Source organism: Chiloscyllium punctatum, chromosome 40 (genome assembly GCF_047496795.1).
Source record: "Chiloscyllium punctatum isolate Juve2018m chromosome 40, sChiPun1.3, whole genome shotgun sequence".
In the NCBI taxonomy this organism is placed as follows: Eukaryota; Metazoa; Chordata; class Chondrichthyes; order Orectolobiformes; family Hemiscylliidae; genus Chiloscyllium; species Chiloscyllium punctatum.
Window position 1 is genome coordinate 56,631,097 of NC_092778.1, and position 21,989 is coordinate 56,653,085.

At 39.1% G+C, this 21,989-nt stretch overlaps 1 protein-coding gene across 4 annotated transcripts in view; it reads right to left on the reverse strand.

The window, feature by feature from the left end:
- The window catches only part of usp7 (ubiquitin specific peptidase 7 (herpes virus-associated)), a 100,652-nt gene that overhangs the window by 57,681 nt on the left and 20,982 nt on the right, over nt 1-21,989 (reverse strand). For all 4 annotated transcript variants that reach the window (XM_072559990.1, XM_072559988.1, XM_072559989.1 and 1 more), the window contains exons 2-4: nt 15,079-15,183; nt 3,952-4,150; nt 3,208-3,346 (exon numbers count right to left, since the gene is read on the reverse strand). In XM_072559990.1, coding sequence (XP_072416091.1) covers nt 3,208-3,346; nt 3,952-4,150; nt 15,079-15,183 — 443 coding nt within the window. The remainder of the gene's footprint in view (nt 1-3,207; nt 3,347-3,951; nt 4,151-15,078; nt 15,184-21,989) is intronic.

Genomic DNA, 21,989 nt, shown 5'->3' on the forward strand with positions numbered 1-21,989 from the left:
CTATGTTACTCCTTTCAAAATCTATTTGGATCTACACTCTGATCAGCCTGCAGTTCCAACACTTTACTTAATAAATTTGTCTGGCAATGGTAATTCTACTCTTTTCTTACCCTGGTTTACAGCAGCAGTGGTCCACATTTTAACTATGGCATTGATTGCAAAAGGGAATGTAATTTTGCAGTCAGAATTTTGGAAGCTAGGCAAAAGTTAGCAAGGATAATCTCAAAAGTAGTGTTCTTCAGACTGATCCCAGTACCACTTGCAACTGAACAGAAACTGGAGGAGGACAAGATAGATTCATGTGTGCCTTCAAGGTTGGTGCAAGGAAGGCCTAAAGATTCTTGGGACAGATTCGGGGGGGGGGGGGGGGGGTGAGGAGGAGGAAAAGAGGAGAAGAAGAGAAGATGAGACCTGAACAGAGCAAAAGACTGAGCACCTTGAGGGGTATTCTGCTCATATAGAGGGAGAATCTAAACCGACTCTGATGTGGGAACGAAGAAAAATATTCAATTCTCCAAGTATTGAAAGCACTAGAATACAGAATACTAAATTAATAAGTGATGTCAGAATAAGGAAAAGTAATAAAATAAAATCAAATCACCATTACTATGAACACACAGTTTGGTAAATAAAAGATTGGGGAGTTGTAGGGGCAGATTACCAAGTCTGAGTAAGAAGCTGCAGCAACAGCAGATCACTGGCTCAAGGGAGGGTATGATCTGGTGCTAAACACTCTTGGATAGAAGGAATTCAGAAGGTTAAGGAAGGACACAAGAGGAGATAGATGGTTGCATTGCTTCAGTTGACCACTGCAGTGCTGGATAAAGAGTACACCCCAGAGGGGTCATGGACAGAATTTATCTGGCTTGAACTAAGAAACCAAAAAGATGCAATTATATTGCCAGGTGCATTCCAGAAGCCACCAACTAGCAAGAGATGCAGAGGAACAAATTTGCAAGAAAATTAGGTATTAGAGATCAGCAAAAATAATACAGTGCTTACAATAGGAGATTTAAATTATCTCAACACAGATTCGGATTATGGTAGTGTAAATGGCAAATATATCGAATGTTATGTTTCTACTCTAATGATCTAGAAAGCACTGGCAGGATTGGTTTTTAGCAATGACGTGGCCAGCTGGAGAAAGGGGTCAATGGGAGAATATTTGGGTGACACCGAACACTATTGTAACATTTAAGGATGACTGTGGAGAAGGACAATGAACAATTCAGATTAAAAATAATAAACTGAATGAAAGCCAACTTCAGTGGGCTCAGAATGGATCTGGACTGAACTAACTGCAATGACAGGCAGGCAGAAAACCAGTAATTGAATACTGAGTCATCTACAAAAAGATGGTTTAGGCTCAAAAAATTTGTCTAAAAAGGGAAAGGGGAGACATACAAATCCTCAAGTCCTCAGATGTCATACGAACCAGATTGAAAATACATTAGAATCCAAGCAGAATACAGAAGATTCACAGGGTAGTGAAAAGCAAATATAAGAAACAGTGGGAGAATGAAGAGAGACTGGCAAACAAAAGAGGGCATCTTAAAGTTGCCTTCACTATAAAAGCAGTATAAGGGTGGTAAAGAGGAAAGTGGCCCAAAAAGGAGATTTTTATACATGGAGGCAGAAACCATGGACCAATGATATCGATGTGATGTACATCAACTTTCAGAATGCATGTGATACAATGCAGCAGAACAGACTCGTAAACAAACTTTCATTCAGGAGTAAATGGGGTATAAACAATAGTTTCAGAATTGATAAGTGATAGGATAAAAAAAGGTAATCAAGCTTTATTCAGCTAGGAAAATACTCTTAATGGAGTATTCCAGCTATCAGCTCTAGGAACCTTGCCTTTCCCGATACCAGTTATTGATCTAGATGCTGATGTACAGTGTCCAATTTCCAAATCTGTAAACAAATCGAAACTTGGAAATATTGTAAGCTAAGGGGAATGCAGTGTAGAACTTTAACATGTGGACAAATTGGTTGACTGGGTTGAAAGGCGACAGATAGAAGTTCAATGCAGGGAAGTGGATGATGATTCATTTGGTCGGACCAACAGAAAAACAAGATAAAATAAAGGATACAACTTTAAAGGGGCTGCAAGATCTGGGTAAACGTGTGCATCAGTTATTAATGGCGGCTGGACAGGTTGAGAGAACAATTAAACAAACATACAGTGGGGCAGCACGGTGGCTCAGTAGTTAGCACAGCTGCCTCACAGCACCAGACACCCAGGTTTGATTCCAGCCTTGAGCTGGAGTGTAGAGTTTGCACATTCTCCCTGTGTCTGTATGCATTTCCTCCAGGTACTTCAGTTTCCTCCCACCACCCAAAGATGTGCAGGTTAGGTGGATTGGCCATACTAAATTGCCCAGTGTTAGAGATGCATTAGTTAGAGAGAAATGGATCTGGGTGAATTACTCTTTGGAGGGTGGGTGCAGACTTTTTGGGCCGATGGGCCTGTTCGCACACCGTAGGGAATCTAATCAATATTTCAAGTTTCATTAATATGAGCATTTATAGCACAAAAACAAAGAGGGTGTGTTGAATTTATACAAATCACTTGCTCAGCCTCAGTTGGAATACTGCACCAGTTCTGGGTGCCACACCTTAGGACTGATGTGAAGGCAGTGCAACAATGATTTAAGAGATTTACAATTATGGTTTCAAGGATGAGAAGCTTCATATATGAGGATGGACTACAGAAGCTAGATTCAGCTTTCCTTGCAGAACACAAAGAGGAGATATGAATCAGCTATATAAAATCATGAGTGGTCTGGACAAAGAAAATTCGGAAGAAATACTCTCACTCAAAGTGTTCAAGAACAAGACGACAAATTTGAAGTAAATCAGTAAAAGCAGCAAAGTGATGGGTGCAAAGAAATCTTGGGAATCGTTTGTCAAAAGGACAGTACATAGATGATCCTCAATGACACAGGAAGGTGCTAAACAAAGAGCAGCATGACAATATTCCAAGAAGGATAATTCATTGTTAAGGGCTGATGCAGGCACACTGTGCTTCTGCAGTAGTGTTATACTAGGCTAAGCTTGCTTACATTACTTCCCATATCTCCCCCTCAAGCAATCCTATTTTCTTATAGCAATTTTAAGAGACAAACAGAGCATACTTGCAACTTGACTTGGACGACAAAAAAAATTTGATCGCAGAACCAATTATATTTTGGGACTTACACTCCAAGTCATAAAATTAGAGAAACCCCAGTCATTCTCCTTGTGAAAGAAAAGGTGACTGATTCTTCTACTAAATGACTTTTCTTCATCTTTGTAGTTGATTATCTTCAAAACCGCTTGGGCATGACAGGACCATGACCTACAACAGGGAATATGAAGAATTTTTAATCAATAGAAGATTTATCTCTCGCCAAGAGTCACACATAACTAATCCAATATCAAGCCCAATCGTAAGTTACATAACTGGCTCAATACTCTTTGAAGTGACTCAGGAAGGCACTCAGTTTAGAAAGCAGATCTAATGTTTAAAAACTAATTTCTTGAAATTCAGAAGTTGTTTAACAAGTGTATGGCTAAGTTTAGAGTTGCCACTATGGATCTCTGGCACTCATTCAGCACAGAACTGCTGCTAATTTCATTTGAATCATTCAACTAGGACAAATATTTTGCTGTCTATATCCCTCCCAATCCGATTAAGTTCTAATGATTTGCTTAGTTTTGCAGAAATACACCCAAGTTGTAATTACTTGATCAACCACTAAGTCTCAAAGTGTTCAATAGTGTATTTCATATTTCTTGCATCATATTTAATGTATTAGTATCATTTACTTGAAATGAAGCCACAATCAGGCCCATTAAAAGGAGCCTGGAGGTTTCTGTAAATCAGGCAACTTTTTCAAACTATCCAAAATAATGCGCAATCATAATCCACAATCTTCAAGAAAAATATAAACTCTTACTTACGTGGAATCAGACTCGGCATTACATTGTAGGAAAAAGCCAACACTCTTTTGATGAGGCCGATCAGGATGGAAGCGAGGCATCACCATAATTTTCCACGGCAAGTTTCGCACAAAACACGGAGGACTCAGCACAGACTCACTGAGCCTACTAAACCGTTCCACAGTGAAACGAAATGTCGCCTCTGACCGCCAGCTGGTGTCTGTTAAAATAAAAACAACATTTTTTATATTTACATTAAAGCTGAAATCAATTTTAAGGTTAACACCTTACCTTGTTGAACAGCACCCAAATCTAATCTGTGGTTTCCACAGAGCTGGCAGAATTCCAAGTCAATCCTGTAACCATTTGACGGAGGTAAAAATATTTTCACTAGCAAAACACCAACATTCTTGCATGTTGTGAAAACTTTTTAGCAAACAATCTTAGTTACAAATGGACATGAACACCAATATACACATTTCTAATAAAATGTGTTAGTTTCAGCTTTTTAGATCACTGTATACCGATAGTGTGTTCTGGAAAGCAAGTTGAGACAGCTTCTCCACAACTCCAGACAATATTTTCTATTGACAACCGTGTGCTACAGACTGATTTAAACTGAAGGACCAAATTTGTCAACAAATAGAGGCAGCTTACAGGGAGGTAGCACACAGTAACACAGATCAATTAAGGATAAAACAGTCACGCACTCTCCACCAATTTTATGAAATATGCAAAACAAAACACCATCCAAAAGCAGCTACTTAAATCAACTGAGTACATGGCAGTGACATTCTTTGTTTGTCCACATTTTACTTACCATATATAAGCTTTCCTCATTCTTTGTAAACAGGAAACAAATGGAAGATTGGAACAAGAAAACTGGGATAGATTCTCTTGAAAACTTTTCACCGCGAGGTGTTAACTGGTCTTGCCTCATGCTTCTGCATGCAAGCATTTGCCCTTTTCTTCCAGGGGGCTGCTAAGAATGCCAAAACAACTGCAGGACAGTACTGTCAGTTTGGATCAGGCCCATCAAGTTTGGTGGATGTAAAGGTCAAAAAGTTTAAGTCAATGCCCACTGTTGATAATATTTTCCTCACGTCTTTAAGCCCAATATATAGTTACATATTGTAGCACAACACCGTTGCAGTGAAATGCTCAGGAAGTAAGCAACTCAGCTGCAATAAACGATTCATTGGCTCTCCTGAACAGAACCACAACTTGTGCCTATACAAATGGACACCTCTGAAATACCATCTAATGGTAGTACTCTATCAAAGCACCATACTACTAAAGGTTGATTGATGCTGCGCATGTACATCAAGGGAGGGAGGGATGCAGTTGGGCTTTTGTCAACATCAGATAAGAAAATTACACCCTTGATTTGCCGAAGAAAAAAAAATCCATATCTATTTATCCTTATTAGTATTCCATGGAAGTTACAGAAAAAAAGAGTAATTAGATCAATGGGAAATTAAGTTAATGGGGAAACTTCAGAACTTGTTTCATTGGCATATGTCCGCTTTAACTTTATTGAAAAAAAAGTAAATAATCACAGATTCATTGTGCAACAAGAATCATATGAAGTTCAGAAGGTAAAATAAGTGAATCCAGTGATCAAGGAAGGGAAAGCTTCGGCTTAGAGTCCGCACATATTTGGAGAGAGAAAAGATCAACGAATTAAGCAATTTCAGTTTGGAGTCCTGAAAAATGAACAGCGAACAGCACTATGGTGCCGGTGTTGGACACCTACATTTGGTCCCAGTTAACCACCTCAATACACTAATTTCCATCCTCATTAACAAATCTCTCTCCGGCCTTGCCCTTCCAATCTCTAATCTTATCCAACCTACTACATACCAAAATATGCACTTATCTGACTTTAGACTTGAGAAGCCCTCATTTTAACTACTAATGGCCATGCCCATGTTTAATCTTCCATCTCTGCGCCTCTCCACCGCGCTTTGCTACTTAAAAGTCAGCAAGTCATACAGCACAAACAGACTATTTGGTTTAACAGTCCATGCTGACTATAATCCCAAATTAAATTAGCTCCCACTTACCTGTGCTTGAGCCATATGCCTCCAAACCTTCCTGTTCATGTACTTATCTACTTATATGTAGTTTCAATATTTTAAACTCGATCTGCATCCACCACTTCTTCTAGCAGTTCATTGCATACACAAACCTCAAAAGAAAGAGTGCCCCATATGACTTGAAAATCTCTCCTCTCACCTTAAAAGTAATGCTCTCTAGTCTTGAAATCCCCCAATCAGACACACTATTCACCTTAGCTATATCCATGCTTTTATAAAGCTTTAAGGTCACCACTCAAAATCCTACACTCCAGTCAAAAACCTTCAAGCCTATCCAGCCTCTCCTTTTAACTCTAACTATCCATTCCTGCGAACATCCTAGTAAATGTCTTATGAACCCTTGCCAACTTAATATTATCCTTCCTCTAACAGGGTGACCAGAACTGGACACAGTATTCCTTAAGAGGCCTCAGCAACATCCTGTACAATCTAAATGGGACATTGCAAATCCTATACTCAAATGGGCTGAGCAATAAAGGCAAGTATGCTAAATGTTTTGTTAACCATCCTATATGTGCTGCAAACTTCGATGAATTATGCACCTGAACCCCAAGGTCTCCTGTTCTACCACACTACCCAAGGCCCTACTTTTAAGTTTTGAAGTCCTGCCCTTGTATTTATCAAGATATCTTGGTAATCTTAGGTTATCTGCTTCACTAGATGACCAACTTTGGTGTTGCCCGCAAGCTTATTAACTGTGCCTTTTATATTCTCATTTAAATCATTTTAATAAATGAAACAAAACTGGACCCATTCTGTCCCCTACCATTAAGACAATTTTGTGCCCAATTGACAAGCTCTCTCTGAATCCCATGTGATCTCACTTTACTAATTAGTCTACCACACATAACCTTAAGGGGAGACTTAGAGACGTACAAGATAATACATGGCTTGGAAAGATGGACGCTAGGAAATTGTTTCCGTTAGGTGAAGAGACTAGGACCCGTGGACACAGCCTTAGAATTAGAGGGGGTAAATTCAGAACAGAAATGCAGAGACATTTCTTCAGCTAGAGAGTGGTGGGCCTGTGGAATTCATTGCCGCAAAGTGCAGTGGAGGCCGAGACGGTAAATGTCTTCAAGGCAGAGATTGATAGATTCTTGTTGTCTCGAGGAATTAAAGGCTACGGGGAGAATGCGGGTAAGTGGAGTTGAAATGCCCATCAGCCATGATTGAATGGCGGAGTGGACTCGATGAACCAAATGGCCTTACTTCCACTCCTATGTCTTATGGTCTTAACCTTGTCAAGGGCTTTACTGAAGTCCAAGTAAACAATGTCTTACCCCTCTGCCCCCATTAATCTTTTTGGTTACTTGCTCAGACAAAAGACACTCCTTACTCTTGCCTCTTTGACCAAGCTCATGCTTATCTGCCCTCTGACATGGTATGATACCACAACTTTTCAGTAAGCTCCATTAAGAGTCTTAGGGTAAAAGGACTACAAATCCATGTTTCATTCTCCAAGTGAAATAAAGATTTGATCTAAGTTAAGGCAAGAATATACAAGTTAATTTAACATTGAAGTGGAAATAAAGGATCAATCCAGTGACAATGAACAAAGCTGGAAAGAGCTCAGTAAGACAGGAAATTGAGACACAAGGTACTGCTGAGAAAACAATCACAATAAAGGAGGTGCTCAAGCTTAGATTAAATCTTTCAAGGTGTTTGCTGATCATCCAACTCAGTCTCACATCCCTCAGCGTCATTCCAACAATTCAGTCAACTGAGTCAAGAACTTGCACATCTTAGTGCTAAACAAACCCCATTATACATACTTCTAATCATCCTGTTCAGACATTATGCATAGACTGAAGGCAGGTGGGATCTGAACCTGGACGTTCTGACACAGAGGTACAGGCACAAAACATCACCTCAAAAGCCCTCCTGCAGCTTCAACATCTCAGCATCAGGATTAGTGTGTCACAGACTTTTGGATATTGAGTTATGACCCTGCACTCCAGAATGGCCCCGTTAAGTCCCTGAAGAATTTTTACATTTAGATTTGATCTGTACAAACTCTAGGTAATTCATGCTTCATCATCTTGAACATTCCTCAAGTTAAATCTATTATCCTACAATAGAGTCTAATGGATATGGTGCACATTCTAAAGTGAAGGATCTTTAAGAGGAGAACAAGCCTCAATACAGTAAAACTTCAGATTTGGTCTCAAATGCTATGCATTATTTTATTAGTTACACTTATGCTCCAATTCCTTGGTAACAAATGCTAACATGCCATTTGCTTTCATTAACTGTTTACTCTACGTTAACATTGGCAATTACATCCAAGAGCCTCGCAACAAACATTTCCCAGGGTTTTTAAAAACAGGACGCTCTGCCATATTCTATTCTCTTTCATATTCTTGCCCATTCTCAATGTGTATCTTTTCTGTAGCCAGCCATTCACGTTTGAGTGTTAAATCAATGGTTTGGAAAATGAAGAATGGTTATAAAGCAACAGAACTTCTTTGTGGCAGTCTTAGCCAAGACAGACATCAGATGAAACCGGTCAAGGATATCAATAAATGAAAGTTTTGTAGACTAAAAATAATAGTTGAGCGAAATTTGTGAAGAAATGACAACATTTTCACTGCTCCAAAGGGCAAAACATCAATAAAGCCAATCGCCCAATGGAAATATAAACTAAGCATATATCATACAACATAGATCAAAATATCCTTGATGATGAGTATTCAGATTAGTCCCTTTTAGCATCAATTTATTAACTAATTAGAATAAATCAATTAACATGAAGGGTACACAGTGAACTGCGCTTTTCTGGTCTCAACTTCCAGTCAAGTAGCCACCAAAGAACAATTTTTCTGGTTATTAATATAGAAAGGCAAGTAACATTAAAAAATAAAGTGAACAGACTTGCTAACTTATTAGACAAACCTACACAATATGAAACACTGATTACACATCTTAAGGCATCTACCACATCTACCACATTCAGTGGTAGAATACAGCAATTCAATGACTGCATTTTTTTCTTTATATACAGGCCTTACATTTGAGTCAAAACCTAATTATAAAGAAAGGAATACTTTACACTGTCATAACTCACCATTTCTCCACAGAGAGTCTTCCACAGACACAAGCGTTAATCTGCACCAATCCAATTAACTGGAATATTGAAGATTGCATGCACCACTTGCAGGTAGATCTAAGAACAGCCGAGCTAAAATGAAATAGTTAGAGAACAGAAGAGGACGGTGGGTGGTTTATGTCTGTGTGGAAGATCCTCCTTTAGAGAAGTGGGAGTTATCACTACCATGTACTATATTCTTTAAATCAGATAATTTGCAGACATTTTAGCACCATAGATGTACCATTTACAAGACTACAGGCAAGTGTACATGGCGACAGCATCTTTTTCCAATAGGGAGAGAAGAGTCAATAGTTAAGTACACAAGGACAAAAAAAATTACAGAAACAAATGTCTGCAAGCTCCTATGATTTACTTACCAGCCAATTATTTGTACTGCCACAGCTTTTATTTTGCCCAATACTTTTGTTCTCCTTTTTATTGGCAGAGTATAAAGTCTCTTTAATTATTCTGCATTCTTCTAATACTCAGGTCACCTCAAAAAACACAATTTTCACCCCAGATTATTGAAATTATTTAGGGTCTTTCAGCACTCACTTGTCATTCTTCTTCTGTACATTCTGGTGACATCAAAATTGGGGCTTGAGGAGGAAAACATGGCAAAGCTTTGGTAGTGAGATACAATCTTCCTGACTTTTTTTAAATCTAATATGCTGAAATGTGGTCCTCATCAAGTTACTTGTTAAGGCCAAAAGAAAAATAAAACACATTCCTCCTACCCCGAGTGGATCATTTAGATCTTGATGAAAGCCCACGTCCAAAACAAAGGTTTGTTTTGCACAAGTAATCTTGTGCAGAAGGTAAATAAGCTCATTCAACATATGTTTGACTGGACCCCCAGTTATTGCAATTGAGCACAGTTTCAGAGGTCACAGATACTGATTGCCTCAGTTTTCCCAACGTTTTGTCCCTCAGGTTTTAACAATGGGTCTAGAACTGAACATTGCTTTGCCATGTTTATGTTGCATGCTGTGCCTCTACCAAGTTATTGAAGGCCAAAATACATTGACCAAAGACTGCAGATTTTCAAACAGCTGGAGGTAGCTTCCAATACGTGAGGCACTGACAGACTGGTTGAGACAGTTCAGCCACTGCACCCACAGCACAAATGAAAGAGACATCCACAGATACAGTGAAAAGACAGACCAATTTTGGAAAATGGAAACTGAAGAGAAACTACTCCCTCATGTGTTTTTTAGGTTTACATCTTTAGTTACTGAAGTTAGTAATCCAAAAGAAATGAGGGTCGGTGAAAAAGCAAGTTACTATGACAACTTACTCACTTTTACACATTCCCAACTACGTCTGGAAATAATTGTTCTGTGACTCAGCTCAAAAAGCAGCGTCTGTCAAAGGACAACACGAATGATACCCAAGTGTCAGAAGCTCTTACAAGAAATAGCAATACTCAATCATCAGTACCACTGATGGAAGGATGAGGAAGAAGTTATGAAGTTTCTTCAGGTTTGGAATTTTGAGAAGTATTGTGCAGAGCAGATTGCTGAATATAGTCAAGGCTGAGTTAGACAGATTATTGAGCAACAAGGGAGTCAATGATTTTATGGCTCTGGGGGAAAAAAAAAATACAAGCAGGAAAATAGAGTTTACTCCCAAATCAGAGCCACTTAAGAACAGCAAAGTAGGCTTTGCAGTCTGAATGTTCTGGTCTTGTGTTTCTTACAATCTTATTTCAGGAGACTTAGTCAGCAATGCATTGCAAGAAAATGAGGCAAGAAATATCACAGAAGAGTTGCATATATTTTCATAGAAGGACACTTGATTCAACAGTCGTCTTTTCGAGCAAGGGGAGCATTAGACTGACCTTAAATCACTCATTCTGCTCCAGGGGAATAATGAAAAGTGCTGCAAAACCTGGCTACATTGAAGTGACAAGAAACATTCATGTTTCAAAGCCTGGATACAATCTCCCACAAATGTTTAACCATGAATGAAATTGAAATTCTTTTCTCCATTCATGTGACATGAGCTTTTATTGCCCATCCCTAGTTGCCCTTGAGGTGATAATGAAGGGCCTCCTTGAACCACTGCAATCCAAGTGCTGTAGCTACATCCATAATGCCTTAAAAGGAGGGAATTCCATGACTTTTACCTAGTGACAGTGAGGGAACGGCAATATATTTCCTACTCAAGACAGTGAATGACTAGATGGGGAGCTTGCAGTTGGTGGCGTCCCCACATAAATGCAATTACTGCTTGCAGTTCAGGAACCAAATATTTGACAATAAGCTCACCTCCTGACTTCCCAAAGTTGCTGCATAATCTTTAAAACAGAAGTTGTAATTCCAATCAAGTCTTGCTCTCTTACTCAGACAGGTGCAGCAGCAACATCACAACAGCCTGACAAATCAATAGTCCTAGGGAGTGTTGTTGAATAAAGAGACCGTGGAGTGCAGGTTCATAGCTCCTTGAAAGTGGAGTCGCAGGTAGATAGGATAGTGAAGGCGGCGTTTGGTGTGCTTTCCTTTATTGGTCAGAGTATTGAGTACAGGAGTTGGGAGGTCACTTTGCAGCTGTACAGGACATTGGTTAGGCCACTGTTGGAATATTGCGTGCAGTTCTATCGGAAAGATGTTGTGAAACTTGAAAAAGGGTTCAGAAAAGATTTACAAGGATGTTGCCAGGGTTGAAGGATTTGAGCTATAGGGAGAGGCTGAACAGGCTGAGGCTGTTTTCCCTGGAGTGTCAGAGGCGGAGGGGTGACCTTATAGAGGTATACAAAATTATGAGGGGCTTGGATAGGATAAATAGACAAAGTCTTTTCCCTGGGGTCAGGGAGTCCAGAACTAGAGGGCATAGGTTTAGAGTGAGAGGGGAAAGGTATAAAAGAGACCTAAGAGGCAACTTTTTCACGCAGAGGGTGGTACGTATATGGAATGAGCTGCCAGAGGATGTGGTGGAGGCTGGTACAATTGCAATATTTAATAGGCATTTGGATGCGTATATGCATAGGAAGGGTTTGGAGGGATATGGGCTGGGTGCTGGCAGGTGGGACTAGATGGGTTGGGATATCTGGTCGGCATGGATGGGTTGGACCGAAGGGTCTGTTTCCATGCTGTACATCTCTATGATGACGACTTTATACACTCCCTCTATTGACATAGATCGCATCCATAGCCAAAGCTTCTTCAATAACTAGAGAACCAATTATACTTTCTACCCAAAAGGGACATGGCTCAATGTACTGAACATCCAAAACATGCACAACCAGTATTCCCACCACCTCCCTCCCCGCCAAGCTACAGCACAAACACTGCCTCCTCCACGTTTCACTCCAGCCCACGAAGAATCACCCAGACTCAAAACGTTAGCTTGCTCTCTCCATGGATGCTTCCTGACTCACTGTGACCTCCAGCATTTCATGTTTTCAGGCCTGACTTAAAACATATGGGTTAAAATACTGTAATGTTTGTCTAACATTAAAAACACTTCAATTACATGCTCAACAGCTATCCAAGACAACTCACCACATTTACAACAGCTATGAACAGAAAAATTAGATGATCACTCAGCCACTTGAGCCTGCTCTGCTAGTCAATAAAAGTTAGAGGTTAAGCAAATTACTCCACATTTTCATCTACCTCTTTCATTCCATCTTTTCATCTATAATTTACCTCTCACTTAAAAATATTCAAAAGATCCTACTTCAATCACCTTAAAAAAAAGTCCTAAGACATAACCCTTTGAGAAAAAAATGTTTCCTGATCCCAATCAATATCTCTTGTTTTGAAATTGAAGTTCCATATCCCATTACATCCAAAACTACTGCAATGCCTAAATGCAGACCAACAGCATTACTGCTTAATTGGAACAAAAACTGGACAATTGCCTGATGACAAAAAAAAAATTGCTGACTTGCTACATGACTGGATAAAGCAAGAAGGAACTCAATGTGCTCTTTAGTTAGCACCGCAGTAGGCCATATCATCTTTCAAAAGCACTCCCTGCTTTAAGCCAACTCCTTGCCTGACCTGGATTTGCAGATTTTCTTGTAACTGAACAATTCTGGCTTTCAAATTCAATGAATGACTACTACATTGAAAGCTTTCAAAAACATTAGCACAAGTTTGACAATTCTGAAACTGCACTGAAGATCGGCTGAAACATCAGTGACTTGAGGGGAAACCTCTACTTTACAAATTTCAAATTCAGCACTACAACCAAACCAACTAATGTAGCCCTTAGGGACCAATATTGAGAAGCATCAACTTAGGGAAAACATTCTTAAAAATATAGTTAAATTTGAAAAAAAAAACATTTTTGCAGATTTTCCATAATAAATCTCATCCTATAATGAAGAACTAAGCAAAACAAATCAACAGCAAGACAAATTCAAGGGAAGTACAGTCTTAAACCAGAGAAGGGAAGATCATCTGACCAAAATGCGAGTGCAATGGCGAATTTCTTAAAATGCTCATTCCCTTTTCCACCTCTATCAAATAACTGAAATTCCTATTTATATGCAGAAGTTGAATGAATGAGGAAGAATTGAGGAAACTCTCATAACATGCTCCAAGTAGGAAAATAATTCCTTGTGACCAGGATTTTTAATCAGAGAGCACCTACCCCACGGGGAGGCATCTTGCTAGAACTGTGTGCAATTCTCAATCTTCCGTTTAGCTGCGCAGGCATATAAAACCCACAAGTGTTCATTTGTAGAATATCTGATCTGGAGGAGAATGTGTATAATAAATCTGGTCTTTAAGAAAGATTTAGCAAAATATAACCAACAGCATTGTTATTAGTCCCATTTTCATCAAAACGGTTGTTCAACCTTAAAAGTTTCACAATAGGTATCAAAACATCCAAAGCTATTTTAATAATTACTGCTACATATCTAGAATTAAAGACAAAACAGTTCTGCCACCAAACAAAAACAACTTTAGTCACATTTACTATCTTGATTCAGAATATTAAGTTGGCATACGCATTTGAGATTGTCAATGTATGAAATATGCCTTCAAAATTTTTTTTTTTTTGCAAACCTTTACGTAATTCAAAGGAAGTGGAGCTAACTTCTTTGCTAGGTTTAAAAACTTACTAGTGGATCATCTAGTCTCCAAATTTTAGCGAGCTATTGGATACTGATTTCAACGAGTTTCAATGTTTCCAGTTATCCCACCTTTAGTATTATTCAGCTTAAAACAATTTAGGGGAAAAAAAATACTATCAAAACACCAGTTGCAGAGCCTCAGGTTACCTTCCCCAGCATTTTGCATTATGTAATAATAAACCAAACCTAGCACATTTGTAAATCAGTCACAATCTATTAATCGTCAAGTGGAATACTTCCATGTAACCCGTTTCAAGTACATTTCTTCTTGACTGATTTTCTCATTTGAAAAAGCAAGAACAATCAGAAAATAGACACGGAAAGGAGGTCAAAGTGGATGGTATGTCATCTTTTCACAGCCAATCACATGTTACGAAATTGTCCAATCAAATGAATTGGAGAAATCCACACCACGCTGTCAATATTCAGCACCAAATGTATGGGGGTCAAATCAATGGCTGCTGCTTAAGCAATCTATTGATGATATTAAAACATCCTGCAGAGGGGGAGGGAGAAAGGAAGTTTAGCTGTGTAACCGGACATTCAAATATCCTTAAAACAGATGTGACAAAATATTTTCAATTCCAGCACAGCCATCACTACTTTGCTATGCAAAAGAATTAGCCACCCAACATAAAACTTAAGCCATGAAGATAGAAAGTCATTGGTTGGATTTGAAGTCTTAAATAAAATAGTTTCAGTTTAATGTTAGAATAATTTTCCAGAAACATTTCTCAAGTTATGCCTTCTACCAGCAGACATTTGTGGAACAAATTTTTGAAAAATAGATGCTAGCCTAACTTAAGACTAGTATTCCCAACTATAAAGGATTTCTTCACTACTGAACAAATTAAAAAACAAAATGTTACCATCTTCCATGTCTTCCTCTGTGTTGTTGTGTCCATCTGCCATTGCTACGTTACCATTGATGACTGGGTTTGGTGTGATTCGTGGGGGATCATCTGCATCCCCAGCTGGAAAAAAAATGAATACATTACTGCTAAAGGCAACAGGTTTTCACCACAGAATTTGCGTTTTCTTAAGCATTACTCTAAATTAGGACATTTAACATTTACGCTTTCCCTAATAATCTGTCGATCACAACTGCATTGTATGTTTATACCACAAAATAAGGTTACAATTTAAGACTGGGGAATAGTAAAGACATCACAATCAAATTACAGGAAATGCAAAAGCCACATTTGAGGCTGTTTTAAAAAAGCAAAGACCATTCCAACACAAAAAATGACCATAACATTTAATTACCAAGAAGAAAGGACAGCAAGTTAGTCAGTGTGCCACTATTTGGTTTACACTGTGCACTAAAGTGTTTTATTCTCACTTCAATATTACTTCTAAAGAACAGCCGTGTAGCAAGGTAGCAGGATGGCACTAAAAATGCTGGATAGCAGTAATTTCCTATTGCAGTAACTTCTTCATATGTAATCAGAGGCCAGGCTAGAAGGAAAGGCAACTCTCTGAACTCACGTTACTAACAAACTAAGATTTGCAATACCATAACCCCATTGAAATCAGCTCTGAAATAAAAACAGTATCACTATCTCCTTTCCTCTCTACTAATTTAGGAAGAATTTATATGCATTGGAGGCAGATCAGAGGATGCTTACAAGAATCATAACTGAATGAGCAAGTTGCCTCAAAAAAGACTGGACAGGCTGAGCTCGTTTCCATTAGAGTTTAGAAGAGCAAGTGATTTGATTGAACTCCATGAGGTCTTGAGGGTGGACATGGAAAGAATGTTTCCTTATCAGGGCCAGTCGAGAACTAGGATGTACGATTTTAAAATTAGGGATTATCCTTTTAAGATAGTGATGAGATTATCCCTCCTCACAGCTTGCGCTACTTTGGTACTCTGACTCAGAAGGTCATGGGGTCAAGGTCACTTTTTTAAAAGACAGAGCTACATAAATTCTGGTTAGGCAAGGGAATCAAAAATCTTCAGGGATAAATGGTAATGTGGAATTTAGAACACAAAACAGATCAGCCAAGACCTCGAATGTCAGAGATTGCTCACGGGGTCAAATTGACTACTTGAGCCCCATAAAAAACAAATATGGGCGCAAAACTAGTACAGCAAAATATTTTCCAAATTGAGCTGGAAAACTTGTAATATGGAAAATAGTCACTTGAACAACTTTATCACTTGGGTTTGGTTTTCTCTTTAACACTGGGTTGTCAAGAAAATTATGGGAAAAAAAATCTTCCTACAAGACTACGGCTTACAATAGATACCATAAATACATGCACTAGATTTGTTAACACTATTAACCTAAAAGTCTTACTTGCCAGTATTTCCAAGGAGCAGAATCACATGCAACTTGGGAGTTGTATAGAATTGGCAACTACATAATTCTAGTCCCAAGTTTTTAAGACAGGGAAAAAATAAGCAGTCAACTGAAATATGTGGTAACAGCAGCCTAACTGCAGAAGATTCTGCCTTTTACTTGCAGACAGTTCTAAGCAAATCTGAAAGCAATAAACTCCTGTTTAACCCAGAACCTTACTCCACCTTCAAATAGAAGGAAGAGACTTCTGGGTCTGACTGCACTGTATTTCACTCAAAATCAAAAGACAGGTTTACTGAAAGTAGTTTCCTGAAAACTTATGGTTCACATTCATCCGACTGTAGACACCAACACTTCATGAGCTTTGTAGTAATCAAGTATGAAAAATGTGAATGCCATTTGTGACACTTTCACTGTGCATTTCATTACAAAGAGGTGGCTAGTAAAATACTGTGTTAGATCAATGATGCCCTTAAATGCATTTGTAGCAAAAATAGACCCAGTAACACAGGCAGAGGCAGCTCCACAGGGGAAGCTCTCAAGACATACCAAACCTGACTGTGAATGGTTGACAAGAGGTCTTCTATAGACCAGTTTATTCTTCCAAGCAAAATGATCCGGAAAGATTCTAGGCTCAGCATGGATGGTGTTGCCTGGTGAGAGCTTCCAAGCTTTTTTCCCTAGGGGGTGGTGAGCACAGCAAGATCCCACTTCAGCCCCAGCATCAACCTGGGCTAATGTACCTCTGCCATATCCGCTTCTCCCACTCTGCGCCCAGACATATTGGTTCGCCCCCAGGGAAGGAGGTTCCTCCTGAACCAATGCAACAGACACTTAATAGGGTTGCATTGCAAGACCTCAACTCAGACAGTGCTAAAAGCGGCCACGAAGGCTGATCAATTGCTTTTTGATGTGAAAACACCACCTCTTGACTTGCACAGAAGAGCAGAATAGGTCATTTGGGCATGCATGTTCACTCCACCATTCAGTATGATCATGGCTGATCATCCAATTTACCACCATACTGGAATTTCTATTCTGAACCACTCCAAGTGCAGTAAAGTGAGATTAGTTTAGTTTGGGATTAGGGTTGCCGTGTACTGGTTGGACCAAAGGGTCTATTTCCATGCTGTATGACTGTAAGAACTCTATCAGTAAACTAAGCCATTCCTGAACAACGTACCTAATTTGCACATAAAACTAACAGTAAATCAGATAATTATTCTTTGATTATTAAAGGGAGAATAATACAAAACATGAAATGGTGTAAGTGGATCTTTTACTTCAAGCAGCTCAGATATCACATCTGAATTGAATGACAGAACCATAGGGAGACAATGTAGCACTTGTCATTGATCTAGGTGTTAAGCCCAAACAGCAACTGCACTGTGTATTAGGGTTACATAACAGATCAAAAACAACTTTTCCTGATGGTTCCAAAGCAGCCAAAACAACAAAATATATTCTACAGCCTATTTAGTCGGATTGCTGTGTCATGGGCTTACAAATGCTTTTGTTGCCAAATGCAAACTGCCTATTTAGGCATATATCCTTACTTTGTTACATTGAACAGTAAAACAATGATCTAAGTGATGCTGCCCTTTCAGGAAAGTAATGTGTGAAGGACAAAATTCCAACACTAACTTCCAGAGGGAAATGAAACAATTTAAAACAGTTTAATCCCTAAACTGTCCTTAAAGAATGCCTTAACCATGCAAAAATCAATAAGGTATGTTAATCAACAAGTCAAATCATTAGCCTTTAAGCATACAATTACTGAAATTTAGTCTTTTACACCAATGCCATTACTTCAAATCCTCTGAGTCATTGTCCATTTTTTTTCAAGTATTTTATCTTTGAAGTATTATGGCTTCTAACACAAAGTTACTGCGGAGATATATTCTAATGTTTATGTGTCCAGCGACATTCGTTAAGAGACAATGCAGCTTCTTGTATGGCCCTCATTAAATATTTTTCTAAAATGTATGCAATTCCTTTTGGCTAATGATAAAGTCTGAAACTCCTTGTTATTAATTAAACAGGGGAAAGACTTGCATCACATTCATATAGAACATTGAACAAATTCCTTCTTAAAACTTCATATTCTTTCAAGGATATCCATAAGCATTTGTTTCCTTTACTTTTTATTTCTGCTGGAAGAAAATTGAACCTTGGTTCAGAAGTAAACCTCTGTTCTATTCAAAGATATAAAAGAGCAAAACGGATAGATGGAGCGGAGACAGATAATAATCAAAAACATATACAATATTAACAAGTCAAAGGTAATGTTCCCAAAATCCAGAAGGTATGCAAATAATTAACAGAACACATACATGGATAAAAGTTGAAGGCTTTTGCCTTGGATTCACCAGAAATATAAAGCAAGAAACCAGACTTCAGAGGAGCACAAATTAATGCAGCGCAAGGTAATGGTGCTGACTGGTTGGGCCAATGACATGGAGATGTAGCAGGAACAGGTGACATTAAAATCTTGGTCCATACGCTAGGTAGGTAGACAGACTGATCAGTGTGTTGTTATGGCACATGAGAGACTGGCAGTTCTCATAACCACTTCCCCAACGAAAAGAGCAGTGGACAAATTTCTTTTGCTGACTTCAAATAGTCAGAGCCCTGTGTTCACGCACACGCTTTCCTGCACACAAATGCAAGCATGCCAGATAACATTCAAATGGTTTCCATGCAATTCCTAGTACAGTACAGACTAGTCATCAGCACTATTACTGACATTATTGGCATAATTTGCAATCATTTACTCCCAATCCCATTAAGTTATGGACGTGGTGTCCAGAAGCTTACAAGAATGGCTAGTTCAGCATTATCAGTCCACTGCCAGCAGTCAATGGGACATGTTTGATACAGTCTGCCAGCTGCTGGGAAAAATGTGCCATGATAGAAACACAGCAGCCACAGGTCTTGAAACTAATATCACATCACCTATTTACACAGTACGCTGTTTGACAATTTGCAAGATACATGCAAGATACATGCACAGTGTGTAATGTCATTGTGTACTGGCTCTGATCTGAGAACTAAGGTTGGAAGATGCCTGTTCCTGCTCCCATCTCCATGCTAACAATCAACAGGCCAATCAACACCCTATTCTCAGGCTGTAGAAATTGGTGTTCCTACTCCAAAGTCTGTTTCTTGTGTCCGACCCCTGCTGACTGCAAGGTGAAAAGTTACAACTCTATCTCCTTTCAGCAAAGCTTCAAGTCTGCCAATGTCTTCAACAGCTTTCTTTCCTGTCTCGTGCTTCTCAAATTGTTCAAAATACAACACTGTCACCAAAATATATGTTCGTTATTTTTAATTTCACATTTTCAGCGTGTGCTTAGCTTGATTTTTTTAAAATCTAGAAATGCACTACTTGTGTTGCATGTTTTGAACCCAAAAAGAGATTTTTTTTTAGCCCTTCCTGAGTCTTAAACATGCAAACTGGAATACATCTAGAACTTGTATTCTCTATGTCCTTACCATTTAGTAAATTTTAGGTGAAAATGTCAATGATGAATATATCTGTCTTAACCTAATTATCCATTTCTGCGATGTTGCAGTTCACCTGTGGGGTTGTGGTACAGTTTGGAATTGCATCAGAAGCAATTACGAGAAGGTTCAGAAAACTCATTCCTGGGAGAATATTGTCAAAAAGTTAACCAACTTTGTTATGCTGGGCCTGTACCCATTATGGTTAAAATTGGTGACCTGGCGGAGATGGTGGTGTAATGATAATATCATTTGATACAAACCCAAGTGCCAGTTAATTCACTGGTGATATGGGTCAGACACCAACAGAGCACTTACAATCTAAATTCAATTAACATATCTGAAACATAAAGCTAGTCCAAGGAATGGTAAAAATGACAGTTTTCAATCTTAAAAATCCAGCCAGTTATTAACTTCCTTTTCACAAAACATATCTGACATCCTTAACTGCTCAATATCTGCCTCCTGATTTATAGCCATGTGGTGGACTCTTAACTGTCTGCCACAAAAGCTAGCAAGTAACTTATTTCAAAGGTAATTAGGGATAGGTAACTATCACCAGCCTTGCTCACTATGATTCTTGTAACTTCTTTTGAGGTCCACACATGTCAAAAGCTTCAATAAGTGGAAGCCATTCATTCGCATACTAATTGACATGTATGGAGCCCCAGAGTCACTGTGCAGCCACACCGCTCAATGTTGCCTGCTTGGAGGGTTGTTACCTGTGGAACAGTCTTCCCCAGAAAGTAGTCAAGTATGTTATTGAATTTCTAGAAGCCAGAATCAGCTTCTTGAAAGACAGGGGATTCACAACCTATTGGGAGCTGACAGTAATGCAGGGTTGAAACCACAATGAAATTAGTCATGATGTTATTGAATGGTGCAACAGTAGAGGATGGCTCAACCTGGCTCCAAAAGCCCACTTTCTCCCCGCAAAATCTGTAATTCATTTATAGTCAAAAATTCTGGCACCAAACTTCAATGCCATTCTCATACACAGGCACCAATTCATATTTTTAAATCTCTATAAAGCATTACCCAGATTCCATGTGATTAAAATGCACTCATCTACAGGGTCTTGTGACATAGATGTAGAACATAGAACATAAAACAGTACAGCACAGAACAGGCCCTTCAGCCCACGATGTTGTGCCGACCACTGATCCTCATGTATGCACCCTCAAATTTCTGTGACCATATGCATGTCCAGTAGTCTCTTAAATGTCCCCAATGACCTTGCTTCCACAACTGCTGCGGGCAACGCATTCCATGCTCTCTCAACTCTGTGTAAAGAACCTGCCTCTGACATCCCCTCTATACTTTCCCCCAACCAGCTTAAAACTATGACCCCTTGTGTTAGTCATCTCTGCTCTGGGAAATAGTCTCTGGCTATCGACTATCTATGCCTCTAATTATCTTGTATATCTCAATTAAGTCCCCTCTCCTCCTCCTTTTCTCCAATGAAAAGCTTCCGAGCTCAGTCAACCTCTCTTCATAAGATAAACCCTCCTGTCCAGGCAGCATCCTGGTAAACCTCCTCTGAACTCTCTCCAAAGCATCTACATCTTTCCTATAATAGGGCGACCAGAACTGTGCGCAGTATTCCAAGTGCGGTCTAACCAAAGTTTTATAGAGCTGCAACAAGATCTCATGACTCTTGAACTCAATCCCTCTGTTAATGAAAGCCAAAACACCATCTGCTTTCTTAACAACCCTGTCCACTTGGGTAGCTATTTTAAGGGATCTATGTACCTGCACCCCAAGATCCCTCTGTTCTTCCATACTGCCAAGAATCCAATCCTTAATCCTGTACTCAGCTTTCAAATTCGACCTTCCAAAATGCATCACCTCGTATTTATCCACGTTGAACTCCACCTGCCACCTCTCAGCCCATCTCTGTATCCTGTCAATGTCTCGCTGCAGCCTACAACAGCCCTCTATACTTTCAATGATACCTCCAACCTTTGTGC